Genomic DNA, 15,724 nt, shown 5'->3' on the forward strand with positions numbered 1-15,724 from the left:
CTGTTCTGGGACATGAATTGTACAGTTATGTAATTTATATCTACCAGTCAGCCTGTTCTGGGACATGAATTGTACAGTTATGTAATTTATATCTACCAGTCAGCCTGTTCTGGGACATGAATTGTACAGTTATGTAATTTATATCTACCAATCAGCCTGTTCTGGGACATGAATTGTACAGTTATGTAATTTATATCTACCAGTCAGCCTGTTCTGGGACATGAATTGTACAGTTATGTAATTTATATCTACCAGTCAGCCTGTTCTGGGACATGAATTGTACAGTTATGTAACTTATATCTACCAGTCAGCCTGTTCTGGGACATGAATTGTACAATTATGTAATTTATATCTACAAGTCAGCCTGTTCTGGGACATGAATTGTACAGTTATGTAATTTATATCTACCAGTCAGCCTGTTCTGGGACATGAATTGTACAGTTATGTAATTTATATCTACCAGTCAGCCTGTTCTGGGACATGAATTGTACAGTTATGTAATTTATATCTACCAGTCAGCCTGTTCTGGGACATGAATTGTACAGTTATGTAATTTATATCTACCAGTCAGCCTGTTCTAGGACATAATATTTCAAAACATTGTCCTACACCTAGATGGGTTAGCTTTTCATAACTGAGGATCTTGTATTATTACCAGCTAGTCATATTTTGATTACTTGTTTGTAAATTGTCACTAGCTAGTCATATTTTGATTTCTTGTTTGTACACTGTTACCAGCTAGGTATATTTTGATTACTTGTTTGTACACTGTTGCCAGCTAGGTATATTATGATTTCTTGTTTGTACACTGTTGCCAGCTAGGTATATTATGATTTCTTGTTTGTACACTGTTACCAGCTAGGTATACTATGATTTCTTGTTTGTACACTGTTACCAGCTAGGCATATTTTGATTACTTGTCTTTACAATCTATACATATTTTTAGAATATATTTTTATGTTTTTAACAAAAAGATGCATTTTTTTGGACATATGTAATGGGTTATTACTTGCTTGTTGTATTTTTAGAATATTTTTATATTGCTAGCAACAACTAGATGTATTTTTAAAATACATTTTTTACATACTTGGTTAATGGTGATCAGATGTCAGTTATTATCATGATTTATAGCCTGTTTGATCATGACACTGTTATGGTTTACATATCTTCAGTTTGCTTCCCATTGCAAGTGTGTGTATGTGTCACTGAAACTATGTTTAGTATATAGAAGGTTGAAGAAGGTGTTGTTGTAGCTACTGTCAGAATCATGTGTTAACATTCTTTATTAACTCAACACAACTTAACTATGTTTAGTATATAGAAGGTTGAAGAAGGTGTTGTTGTAGCTACTGTCAGAATCATGTGTTAACATTCTTTATTAACTCAACACAACTTAACTATGTTTAGTATATAGAAGGTTGAAGAAGGTGTTGTTGTAGCTACTGTCAGAATCATGTGTTAACATTCTTTATTAACTCAACACAACTTAACTATGTTTAGTATATAGAAGGTTGAAGAAGGTGTTGTTGTAGCTACTGTCAGAATCATGTGTTAACATTCTTTATTAACTCAACACAACTTAACTATGTTTAGTATATAGAAGGTTGAAGAAGGTGTTGTTGTAGCTACTGTCAGAATCATGTGTTAACATTCTTTATTAACTCAACACAACTTAACTATGTTTAGTATATAGAAGGTTGAAGAAGGTGTTGTTGTAGCTACTGTCAGAATCATGTGTTAACATTCTTTATTAACTCAACACAACTTAACTATGTTTAGTATATAGAAGGTTGAAGAAGGTGTTGTTGTAGCTACTGTCAGAATCATGTGTTAACATTCTTTATTAACTCAACACAACTTAACTATGTTTAGTATATAGAAGGTTGAAGAAGGTGTTGTTGTAGCTACTGTCAGAATCATGTGTTAACATTCTTTATTAACTCAACACAACTTAACTATGTTTAGTATATAGAAGGTTGAAGAAGGTGTTGTTGTAGCTACTGTCAGAATCATGTGTTAACATTCTTTATTAACTCAACACAACTTAACTATGTTTAGTATATAGAAGGTTGAAGAAGGTGTTGTTGTAGCTACTGTCAGAATCATGTGTTAACATTCTTTATTAACTCAACACAACTTAACTATGTTTAGTATATAGAAGGTTGAAGAAGGTGTTGTTGTAGCTACTGTCAGAATCATGTGTTAACATTCTTTATTAACTCAACACAACTTAACTATGTTTAGTATATAGAAGGTTGAAGAAGGTGTTGTTGTAGCTACTGTCAGAATCATGTGTTAACATTCTTTATTAACTCAACACAACTTAACTATGTTTAGTATATAGAAGGTTGAAGAAGGTGTTGTTGTAGCTACTGTCAGAATCATGTGTTAACATTCTTTATTAACTCAACACAACTTATAATCCATAATTAAAATAACATCTCATTATCTGGACCTACAATAAATAATATTAAACACAGTGTTTGAGAGATAGAGTACTTGAACTATATAGTTAATACTCAAAACTTTGACAATGTGTATTTGTAGTTACACAGTATTGATATCAAATAAAACATTAACAATGTGTAACATGGAGGTTATAAGTGATTCTGTGACAAGACATGTACATAAAATAGTTTGTAGGGTAAATAAGAAGAAAATAATCAAATTTTGATATCACGGGACACAGGAGGATATAACTGACAGAGCAGGAGGTTTTAACAAAGGGGGCTAACAGAGATGTGGTTTTCATGGTGCATGTTGGGGATAATGATGTAGATAAAGGTAGGTCACAGCAACTGATTAATAAATATAAAGGGTTAATAAAGGTATTTAAAATGAAAAAATATATTTCATTTTGAGGAATATTTTCCAGAATTAACTACAGAGATATAAAGTGGAAAGGTTTCTAGAAGGTATTTGTTACAGACCACCAAATGATACTGATGAAATTGCTGAGAAACTTTACAGTAAGGTTAAGATTTCAACTCTTAGTGAAGTCATAATTATGGGTGGTTTTAATTTCAGGCACATAGACTGAGAAATATCAAACAGTGAGAGAGAATGGTTTGTGGAAACTGTTCAGGATGGATTTCTTCACCAATTAATTATTTATTATTATTAGACAAGGAACCTACTAGAAACTGATAGTTTAGATTTATTGTTAACTTTAAATATGGAAATGACAGAGTGGGAAGAAATTAGGAACATCTGGGTACAAGTGTTCATTGCTGTATTAGTTTCAATGTTTTGTTGCATGTGGAGATAAGGAATAATGATAGTTTGGTTATAAATTTTAAAACAAATTTTGAGGAGATGCAACAAGAATTATCTGTTATGTGAACTGGCAGCCAAGTTATATGGAGATATTGATCAGATGTGGAAAACTTTTAAAGTTAAGTTTTTAAATATTCAAGGTAAACAAACATATCATAGAAAGGAAAGGGTAGCTTCAAGTAAAAACCATGCTGGCTTAAAAAGAGTTTAAAAAATAAAACTTAAAAAGCAACATACATTTAAGAACTTTAAATTGACTGGTACTGTAAGAGGCTTAGAAGATAATGTAGAATGTCAAGATAGTTGGTGAAACAGGAAATACTGGCTGAATTAACAGTAAGGATTTATTTAAATACATTAAGGGTAAACAAAAATTTTAGAATGTGAAGTAGGACCCTTGATGAATGACAAAGAAAGACTAGTACTGTTGATTATGGTTACTGAATTCTGTTTTTTCCTCTATTTTTATCAACTGTTCTAGATTTCGAATAGAACTTGAATTTTTCTTTGTAAAATTTTCATCAAAACCCTTGGAGATTAAAGATTGGATACCTAAGTTACTTACTACTATTTTTTGTCAGTCTTTGAATAGTGGGCAGGTACCAGATGATTGAAAGTTAGCTACTGTAACTCCTATTTTCAACAGAAATCATAAAAAAAATTGTCCCACTAATTATAGACACATTAGTCTTACATCAGTTGTGGGAAAAGTTTTGGAAAGTCTGTTGAAGGATGTTATTCAAAGTAATTCAACAAAGATTAGAATCTTATTGGATAGCCAGCATGGATTTACTAAGGGAAAATGGACCAGTAGGTCCTGTCCCAAAATGTTACACAGTGTTAACTGTATTAGTGTAGTATTGGTATCAAACCAAAACTGTCAAAATCAGTAATTCTGTTAACAAAATATTGATATTGTGTGTAGTGTTTAACTTATGACTATTTTATTTACTGACAGGACCCTTCCCTGTTCGAGATAGGGAATACCTTGGTTCAGTTCAGAACATCCAACTTAATGCTGATTATGCAGCAGCTTTACTGGAAGGAAAGATACAGCTTCATGTAGTAAGATACTTCATTCTGTGATTAATAATTATGAGGAAAAACACAGCTTTTAAGATAGTTCATTCTGTGATGAATAATTATGAAGAAAAATACAGTTTTTAAGATAGTTTATTCTGTGATAAATAATTATTTACTTTTAAAATGTTTGGAAATACTTTTTGTGAAATGACATCAGAATTCATTTTATCACTTTAAAAACAATTTTTGTCTCTTTTGCAAAAGCAATATTTCTCAAAACCCTCTGAAACTTTGTATTGATTGGACTAGCATGTGTTTATTTAAACAATATTTAATCTGTCACCCCTTTTCCTTGTTCAACATTCCAAGTTGTCCCAGGATTTTTCACATGATATCATGATAAGGCTTATGGGCAGCCAAAGAATAATTCAAATATAACACTATGTAACACAAATTTTGTTCCTGGATAGTATGTGTTATTTCTTAATTGCTTATGTTGTAAAAGTACAGAAAATGGCCATTATTCCCTTCAAACTTTGCTTTTGAGACCTGGATAATGAAATTTAGAATTTAACCTATTTTCTATGTAAAAACAGGCAAATTTGTACATCTGCATTTACATAAAGTCTGAATAAAATAACATATGAATCAAGATTTACATGTATTTATACTAAAGTTATACAAAAATGTTTAGAAGTGAGTAGTTTTTCAAGATTTGCGACTGTAATGTAAATCACTTTCATGTATCAGACCCCAAATATAGTCTCCCATCATGTTTTTGTTACATGTTCCTTAGTAGCAGCATTCAAATCTTGTATATCTTGGTGGAAGTGCTCGCCTTGCTCCTCTGAGTATGCTCCCTTGTCCTCCTTGAATTTATCAAGATGAGCATTAAGGATATGGACTTTCAGGGACATCCTGCAGCCCATTTTACCGTAGTTCTTCACCAGATCCTCAACCAGTTCCACATAATTTTTGGCTTTGTGTTTACCCAAGAAGCTCTGAACCACTACAACAAAGCTGCTCCAACCTTTTTTTTCCCTTCTTACTGAGCTTCTTTAGTAATTCTTTGCACTCCAGGATCTTCTTTATTTGTGGTCCAACGAAGACACAAGCTTTGACCTTTGCTTCGGACAGCTAAGGGAAGAAGCCTCGAAGGTACTTGAAGGCTGCAGACTCCTTATCAAGAGCTGTGACAAATTGTTTCATAAGACCCAATTTTATGTGCAATGGTGGGAACAACACCTTCTGGAGGTCCACTAACTAGTGGCTCACACTTGACATTGTGCCTTCCCACAGGGTCGGTCAGTTGTGGCCAGTGCTTTCTATTGTAGTGCGCTGTAGTTCTTGCTGTCCCAAAGGCAAAGATAACAGGGAAACTTGGTAAAGCCTCCTTGGAGACCTATTAGGAATGTCACCATTTTGAAGTATCTGATAATCTCCCAGCCATACACATCATACTTCAAGGTTTCTATCAAGATCTTGATGCTGTTGTATTCCTCTTTGAGGTGCATCAAATGAGCCAGGGGAAGAGACAGATACTTATTCCCATTATGGAGCAGCACAGCTTTGAGGCTTCTAGATGACCTATCAATGAAGAGATGCCACTCGTTTGGGTTACAGGCAATTCCAGTTGCCTTGCATAGACCACATACATTATGACAGAAGCAGAGCCCATCTTGATGAGTGATGCTTGAAAAATGTTGATGACATTTCCTCTGACTTGTGACTTGCACACTTTCATCTCGCAAATCCCACTCCTTGAGCCTGGATGTCAAAAGCTCGACATTCGACTTTGTTAGACCAAGATCTCTGATCAAGTTATTGATGTCTCTTTGGTTGTGGTAGTTTCTCTCACCTCTGTAATTTGGATCTTCAATGTTGTTAGACCAAGATCTCTGATCAAGTTATTGATGTCTCTTTGGTTGTGGTAGTTTCTCTCACCATTTGTAATCTGGATCTTCAACGTTGTTAGACCAAGATCTCTGATCAAGTTATTGATGTCTCTTTGGTTGTGGTAGTTTCTCTCACCTCTGTAATTTGGATCTTCAACGTTGTTAGACCAAGATCTCTGATCAAGTTATTGATGTCTCTTTGGTTGTGGTAGTTTCTCTCACCATTTGTAATCTGGATCTTCAACGTTGTTAGACCAAGATCTCTGATCAAGTTATTGATGTCTCTTTGGTTGTGGTAGTTTCTCTCACCATCTGTAATCTGGATCTATTTCCTCTTCTACAACATTCTATAAAGTTCTTGAAAATTTCTTATAAGTTTAAGAAAATTCTCCATCAGCTGCTTATTACTGAATCTACCTGGAATGTTTTGGAAAATGGGTAAACTTGAAAATTTTATTACCCAGGTCACAAAAGCAAAGTTTGAAGAGAAAAATAGTTTGTTTTTTTTCCATTTAAATTAGGCCTAAGCAATTGGGAAATAACACTTTCTACCTAGAAACAAGAAAAAGTAAAAATTTTGTTACATAGTGTTATTTATCTTTAGTTGTTACCATAAAGAATGGTGTATTATTATGATAAAAGCAGTAGTCCTTGTGTTATTCCTTGAAGAGTGAGGACCTAGTATTCCTTGAAGAGTAAGGACCTAGTATTCCTTGTAGAGTGAGGACCTAGTAAGACTAATCAATAACGTTCTTTTCGAAACCTCAAAATTAAGTTTATGGAGCTCTAGATTGGATTTTTATTGTAATGTGTCGATGGTCAGGTGCTTATTTTTGTAGTATGATTTTTTTTAATGCAGAGTGTTTGACAGAGTCATTAAAATGGATATTGAAACACTCTTCTAAGCAGACACTCTGTACGATGTGATACACAGGATCCCAAAGTACTTATCCTAGAAAAGCACACGTGATTTAAGAGACAGGCCTAACACTTAATTCTGTCCATAATAACAGTTAGAAAACCTGTTCTCTTTGCAGAAATAAGAAAATCTTGGGAACCAAAAACAGAATTGTAAAGAAAATCTTACCATAATCATGTTGCACATGATTGTCTTTTGTTAACCAACCTTTCTGTAAGTTGTCGTTATGAATTTGTTGTAAAACACTTTCCTGTTTAAAGTCAACCAATAGTGTACTGTGAGGCAACAAATAAAACTGTATGTGTGTTTAAACTCTGTGTACAAACATTTCAAAGGATAATTATGTCATGTTCATCAAAGAGTCTGTATATTTAAAAATGAATGTCCTGCATGTGTAGTTTTGTCAACTATGTATTAACAGATTGAAGGTGAACATGGAGAATCAGAAGAGAGAGAAGCTCGCTTGTTTCCTGATGGTGATCGAACAAACTTGAATATTACTTGTCATGCAATGACGAACGAATTTCTGATATATGGTACAGACGTAAGTAATACAAGCATATTTTATCTGAGTTTAAATTAAAATTATTTTTTATTTACATCCATACTCAAAGTTCTGCATGATTTATATGAAAATAACATTCATTTCAAGATGCTTTAGAAAACAAGAAGTTTGATTATATTTTTTTATCAGTGAGCTATGAGATAGTTAGGCCTAAAGAGTGAATTTGAGCTACCAACTCTCTTACCTGTTGTTTTAGTTATATGATCAGTTTTAAGATATTTATGACTCTATATCTAAAGTAATGGCATTACAGTCTGGAGAAACTATATCGGAATATTAAATTTTGTACCATTTTAGTTCCTTTAATATCGTGTGTAACTTCTCATTAAATATTTATAATTCACACTTTTTATGTATGTATAAAATTACTTTCATTATCATACCATATGTGATGAAATACAGATACAGTTTTATTGGACAGCACTGTTAAATACTGTAACACCAAATGTTAAATACTGTAACACCAAATGTTAAATACTGTAACACCAAATGGTATCAATCTCGATCCCGGGATTGTTCACCATCAGAAGTCTATAAAAAAGGTTTTTAAAACTAAACTTACTTCACATTATTAGTATTACTCACAGAGTATTACTATTATTTCATGTATATATTTGTCACATTATTAGTATTACTCACAGAGTATTACTATTATTTCATGTATATATTTGTCACATTATTAGTATTACTCACACAGTATTACTATTATTTCATGTATATATTTGTCACATTACTAGTATTACTCACAAAGTATTACTATTATTTCATGTATATATTTGTCACATTACTAGTATTACTCACAATGTATTACTATTATTTCATGTATATATTTGTCACATTATTAGTATTACTCACAGAGTATTACTATTATTTCATGTATATATTTGTCACATTATTAGTATTACTCACACAGTATTACTATTATTTCATTTATATATTTGTCACATTATTAGTATTACTCACAGAGTATTACTATTATTTCATGTATATATTTGTCACGTTATTAGTATTACTCACAGACTATTACTGTTATTTCATGTATATATTTGTCACATTATTAGTATTACTCACATAGTATTACTATTATTTCATGTATATATTTGTCACATTATTAGTATTACTCACAAAGTATTACTATTATTTCATGTATATATTTGTCACATTTTTAGTATTACTCACAGAGTATTACTATTATTTCATGTATATATTTGTCACATTATTAGTATTACTCACAGAGTATGACTATTTTTTCATGTATATATTTATCACATTATTATTTCCTTTTCCCATCACTTTGTACTATTACTTTGTAAAGACTGGACAACATGTCTTATAACTGTTATCACACTTAAATCTTTTATGTACACACTTGTTTGGCACAAACTAAACCTGATACCAATAACTCTAGGTTATGATTGACTGATTCTCAAGGCTAACTTATATTTACCATCTGGTTTATGTGATGTCAACATCCATGTCTGTTATATTTCATTAAACATAAACCTTTATTCTCCTGAAGAAGAATAATGAACTATTCGAAAGCACTTGCGTTTTGGGTCTCATTTGAAAACCATTATAACTTTTGTATATGATTCTATGTACTAACTTCTTAACCAGAGCTTGAAAGTATGACTGTTATCACAGTTTTAGTTTCTTCCTGTGATAAGAGTTGGATTTATCTACATTGTTATATAAGTTTGTTTAAAACTATTTAACAATAGGATAACCCAAAAAACCCACCTGTTATATTCTGATGCTCTACCATTGGTTCATTAATTCTCACATACACTGTACCAGAGCATTCATCAAACTAGAGACACTGTCCATCACTATAAATTGAAGGTGGATTTTGTAGGAAGAGATGCCACCATGTTTGGAAAATTTTTTATACTAGGTTAAATGGTGTATTTAATATGGTTTGATAAATTTTTGGATTTGACATGGCTGGAGTGTCATGGCACTTCACTCACAATTCCCATCTCAACAAGCATGCTTTCCCTTTCAGATGTGGGCTCATGTAATGTTACAGTCAATCCCACTATTCATTACTAAATAGCCCAAGCGTTGGTTGTGGGAGGTTATTACCAGCTGCTTTTTATCTAGTTTTTCACAACTTACTTTGGAATGGCTAGCACAGATAACTCTCATGTAGCTTAGGACAAAATTCAAACTAAATTAAAATAAAAAAAAAACAATAGGTAAAAATCCACACACACACATATGACAGTGCTTTTCTCCATTTTGTAAATAAACATCAAGAAGATGGAAAGACCTACAGAAACTCAGCTATGCCTACAGTTATTATTGGCTAGCTGATGTATTTCTTGTTAGTTCAGTGAAGCAGTAGGTTATAACAATGAATTATTACTTGTTAGTTCAGTGAAGCAGTAGGTTATAACAATGAAGTATTTCTTGTTAGTTCAGTGAAGCAGTAGGTTATAACAATGAATTATTACTTGTTAGTTCAGTGAAGCAGTAGATATTAACAATGAAGTATTTCTTGTTAGTTCAGTGAAGCAGTAGGTTATAACAATGAAGTATTTCTTGTTAGTTCAGTGAAGCAGTAGGTTATAACAATGAAGTATTTCTTGTTAGTTCAGTGAAGCAGTAGGTTATATCAATGAAGTATTTCTTGTTAGTTCAGTGAAGCAGTAGATATTAACAATGAAGTATTTCTTGTTAGTTCAGTGAAGCAGTAGGTTATAACAATGAAGTATTTCTTGTTAGTTCAGTGAAGCAGTAGGTTATAACAATGAAGTATTTCTTGTTAGTTCAGTGAAGCAGTAGGTTATAACAATGATGTATTTCTTGTTAGTTCAGTGAAGCAGTAGGTTATAACAATGAAGTATTTCTTGTTAGTTCTGTGAAGCAGTAGGTTATAACAATGATGTATTTCTTGTTAGTTCAGTGAAGCAGTAGGTTATAACAATGAAGTATTTCTTGTTAGTTCAGTGAAGCAGTAGGTTATAACAATGAAGTATTTCTTGTTAATTCAGTGAAGCAGTAGGTAACAACAATGATGTATTTCCTGTTAGTTCAGTGAAGCAGTAGGTAACAACAATGAAGTATTTCTTGTTAGTTCAGTGAAGCAGTAGGTAGTAACAATGATGTATTTCTTGTTAGTTCAGTGAAGCAGTAGGTTATAACAATGAAGTATTTCTTGTTAGTTCAGTGAAGCAGTAGGTAACAACAATGAAGTATTTGTTAGTTCAGTGAAGCAGTAGGTAACAACAATGAAGTATTTCTTGTTAGTTCAGTGAAGCAGTAGGTAACAACAATGAATTATTTCTTGTTAGTTCAGTCAAGCAGTAGGTGACAACAATGATATATTTCTTGTTAGTTCAGTCAAGCAGTAGGTTATAACAATGATGTATTTCTTGTTAGTTCAGTCAAGCAGTAGGTTATAACAATGATGTATTTTTTTATTTGTTCATATTTATGTTGCTAATTATACTCATTGTTCTTCTCCAGGTATTTTTATTAATCAGAGTGTTGTTGTTTTATGTCCATCTGTTGGGGTTCTTTCAGTTTGAATGAGAAACTGCAAAGTGTAGGGTGTTTTTTATGTGATTTAATATCTATATAATAATATTCGGTGTCTGTGTGTCACATAACTCTTTCTGTACTGCTGATCACACCAACTTGTAACTGGTATGAAAAAATAGGCCTACTGATTACCATTTTTCACTTAAAGAAATTAAACTTACATTGTCATGGCTATGTAAGTGTGGGTCACAGACCTGTGGTCTTGCTATTGTGTGTATGTATATATAATAGTACAAAAAAAATTAACATTTACTTTGGAAGTAGTACTACTAGAACTCCATGTTATATGTGAATAAATAGTGCTACTAGAACTCCATGTTGTGTGTGAATAAAGTAGTGCTACTAGAACTCCATGTTATGTGTGAATAAAGTAATGCTACCAGAACTCCGTGTTATGTGTGAATAAAGTAGTGCTACTAGAACTCCGTGTTATGTGTGAATAAAGTAGTGCTACTAGAACTCCATGTTATGTGTGAATAAAGTAGTGCTACTAGAACTCCATGTTATGTGTGAAGAAAGTAGTGCTACTAGAACTCCATGTTATATGTGAATAAAGTAGTGCTACTAGAACTCCATGTTATGTGTGAATAAAGTAGTGCTACCAGAACTCCGTGTTATGTGTGAATAAAGTAGTGCTACTAGAACTCCATGTTATATGTGAATAAAGTAGTGCTACTAGAACTCCATGTTATATGTGAATAAAGTAGTGCTACTAGAACTCCGTGTTATATGTGAAGTTTCACCACTTAATTATTGGAAATTTCACTAACAAGTGACTATTTTCTTGGTGTGTTTTTAATACAGTAGTGCAGTGCTTTACATAGTGTGTTTTAATACAGTAGTGCAGTGCTTTACGTAGTGTGTTTTTAATACAGTAGTTCAGAACTTTACATAGTGTGTTTTTAATACAGTAGTGCAGTGCTTTATGTAGTGTGTTTTTAATACAGTAGTACAGTGCTTTATGTAGTGTGTTTTTAATACAGTAGTTCAGTGCTTTACGTAGTGTGTTTTTAATACAGTAGAGCAGTGCTTTACGTGTAGTGTGTTTTTAATACAGTAGAGCAGTGCTTTATGTAGTGTGTTTTTAATACAGTAGTTCAGTGCTTTACGTAGTGTGTTTTTAATACAGTAGTTCAGTGCTTTACGTAGTGTGTTTTTAATACAGTAGAGCAGTGCTTTATGTAGTGCGTTTTTAATACAGTAGTTCAGTGCTTTACGTAGTGTGTTTTTAATACAGTAGTTCAGTGCTTTACGTAGTGTGTTTTTAATACAGTAGTGCAGTGCTTTACGTAGTGTGTTTTAATACAGTAGTGCAGTGCTTTACATAGTGTGTTTTAATACAGTAGTGCAGTGCTTTACGTAGTGTGTTTTTAATACAGTACTGCAGTGCTTTACGTAGTGTGTTTTTAATACAGTAGTGCAGTGCTTTACGTAGTGTGTTTTTAATACAGTAGTGCAGTGCTTTACGTAGTGTGTTTTTAAAACAGTAGTGCAGTGCTTTACGTAGTGTGTTTTAATACAGTAGTTCAGTGCTTTATGTAGTGTGTTTTTAATACAGTAGAGCAGTGCTTTAGGTAGTGTGTTTTTAATACAGTAGTGCAGTGCTTTACGTAGTGTTTTTTTAATACAGTAGTGCAGTGCTTTACGTAGTGTGTTTTTAATACACTAGAGCAGTGCTTTACGTCGCGTGTTTTTAATACAGTAGTGCAGTGCTTTACATAGTGTGTTTTAATACAGTAGTGCAGTGCTTTACGTAGTGTGTTTTAATACAGTAGTGCAGTGCTTTACGTAGTGTGTTTTTAATACAGTACTGCAGTGCTTTAACGTGAGTGTGTTTTTAATACAGTAGTGCAGTGCTTTACGTAGTGTGTTTTTAATACAGTAGTGCAGTGCTTTACGTAGTGTGTTTTTAAAACAGTAGTGCAGTGCTTTACGTAGTGTGTTTTAATACAGTAGTTCAGTGCTTTATGTAGTGTGTTTTTAATACAGTAGAGCAGTGCTTTAGGTAGTGTGTTTTTAATACAGTAGTGCAGTGCTTTACGTAGTGTTTTTTTAATACAGTAGTGCAGTGCTTTACGTAGTGTGTTTTTAATACACTAGAGCAGTGCTTTACGTCGCGTGTTTTTAATACAGTAGTGCAGTGCTTTACGTCGTGTGTTTTTAATACAGTAGTGCAGTGCTTTACGTCGTGTGTTTTTGATACAGTAGTGCAGTGCTTTTCGTGAGTGTGTTTTTTAATACAGTAGTGCAGTGCTTTACGAGTGCGTGTTTTAATACAGTAGTGCAGTGCTTTACATAATGTGTTTTTTAATACAGTAGAGCAATGCTTTACATATTGTGTTTTTATTACAGTAGTGCAGTGCTTTACGTAGTGTGTTTTTAATACAGTAGTTCAGTGCTTTCGAGTGAGTGTGTTTTTAATACAGTAGTTCAGTGCTTTTAACGTAGTGTGTTTTTTAATACAGTAGTTCAGTGCTTTCACGTGGTGTGTTTTTTAATACAGTAGTGCAGTGCTTTCACGTAGTGTGTTTTTAATACAGTAGTTCAGTGCTTTACGTAGTGTGTTTTTAATACAGTAGTGCAGTGCTTTACGTTGTGTGTTTTTAATACAGTAGTGCAGTGCTTTACATAGTGTGTTTTTAATACAGTAGTGCAGTGCTTTACGTAGTGTGTTTTTAATACAGTAGTTCAGTGCTTTACGTAGTGTGTTTTTAATACAGTAGTTCAGTGCTTTTCGTAGTGTGTTTTTAACACAGTAGTTCAGTGCTTTACGTGAGTGTGTTTTTTAACACAGTAGTGCAGTGCTTTCGTGAGTGTGTTTTTTAATACAGTAGTGCAGTGCTTTCGTGAGTGTGTTTTTAATACAGTAGTTCAGTGCTTTACGTAGTGTGTTTTTAACACAGTAGTTCAGTCCTTTACGTAGTGTGTTTTTAACACAGTAGTTCAGTGCTTTACGTAGTGTGTTTTTAATACAGTAGTTCAGTGCTTTACGTAGTGTGTTTTTAATACAGTAGTGCAGTGCTTTATGTAGTGTGTTTTTAATACAGTAGTGCAGTGCTTTACATAGTGTGTTTTTAATACAGTAGTGCAGTGCTTTACGTAGTGTGTTTTTAATACAGTAGTGCAGTGCTTTACATAATGTGTTTTTAATACAGTAGAGCAATGCTTTACGTATTGTGTTTTTATTACAGTAGTGCAGTGCTTTACGTAGTGTGTTTTTAATACAGTAGTGCAGTGCTTTACATAGAATGACGTATTAAATCATAGACCATCATTGAACTTGGCTTAAATTGTAGGATACCAGAAAAAAATCATGTGGTTAACAGTAGTAATACTTGGAATCATTGAGGCAAAGTTTTGTTACTGGTGATGCACTGTCTTATTTTTAATATAATTTCATTATTCTAAACTATTTAATTCAGAAAGGTTCTATTGAGTCATTTCTTCTGGAAGATTGGCAGTTAGTAAATGAGTATCGCCACTTGGCTGGGATTAGACATCTATATCCAGATCCATCTGGTACTCGCTTGGTAGTAGTGGATGATAAGACAGATGGTTTTATTTACAATCCTGTAAGTAGATGTTTCTACATTTCAGTATTAGTATAGTTTGTTTTAAAAGTGTTTATATACATTTGATCAAACTTGTATTTTTCTTTTTTTCTTTTGAGGAACTTACATGAAATAGTTATTAGATTCTTGTAGAAGTGTGGTTGTAATTTAGTGGAATGTTTTTCTCATATTTTTTGGTATTTTATTAAACACAAAATAAAAGTAAATTGTGAAACATTTACAAAGTTATCCCAGAGCTGATTTTTCATAATATACTCTTCAAAACAAGAAACGCAAAAGGGATATTTTTGTTATTTTAAAGAGAAATATATGTAATAACATTACAAGCTCAGAGTATGTGATGTTACACGTGTTAAGGCACTGATTGTCAGACCAAAATGACAATAAAAGTTGTGCACTTTGAAAACTGAGGAAAACATCGGATTTTTCGCCAAAATGCATGCGTGTCCAATAAATTTGTTTGAGAGATCTGCATGTTCTGCAAGTGCAACATGTGCATGATCCCTATAAAAGTGACGGGTTCTCGGTTTCCATAGCTCACTGTTAAGCCACCGACACGCAATACAGTTACGCCAAGACTGACTGAAGCACAACGCCATTGGTCGCTTGGAAGCAGGCAAATCTCGATCAGATGTTGCCAGAGCTGTGAATGTCCACCCAAGCACCATCACAAGGCTATGGAATCATCACCAACAGCATGGATCAACTCATGACCGTCCACGATCTGGCAGACCTCGGGCTACCACGCTCGCACAAGATCGCAACATCCAGTTACGTCCCCTTCGGGATAGGACCACCACTGTGACGTCTACTGCCTCAACCATACCAGGGCTGCTTAGGATTTCCGATCAGATCGTACGCAACCGTCTACGAGATGCAGGAATCCGACCTCGACATCCAGTCAGAGGCGTCATCCTCACCCAGCAAC

At 33.3% G+C, this 15,724-nt stretch overlaps 1 protein-coding gene across 2 annotated transcripts in view; it reads left to right on the forward strand.

Moving 5' to 3' along the window:
* LOC143251850 (WD repeat-containing protein 19-like) overlaps window positions 1-15,724 on the forward strand; it is a 122,385-nt gene that overhangs the window by 35,643 nt on the left and 71,018 nt on the right. For both annotated transcript variants that reach the window (XM_076503125.1, XM_076503126.1), the window contains 3 exons: window positions 4,235-4,341; window positions 7,535-7,657; window positions 14,647-14,796. In XM_076503125.1, the coding sequence (XP_076359240.1) occupies window positions 4,235-4,341; window positions 7,535-7,657; window positions 14,647-14,796 (380 nt within the window). The remainder of the gene's footprint in view (window positions 1-4,234; window positions 4,342-7,534; window positions 7,658-14,646; window positions 14,797-15,724) is intronic.

Source organism: Tachypleus tridentatus, chromosome 6 (genome assembly GCF_004210375.1).
Source record: "Tachypleus tridentatus isolate NWPU-2018 chromosome 6, ASM421037v1, whole genome shotgun sequence".
Taxonomy (NCBI): domain Eukaryota; kingdom Metazoa; phylum Arthropoda; class Merostomata; order Xiphosura; family Limulidae; genus Tachypleus; species Tachypleus tridentatus.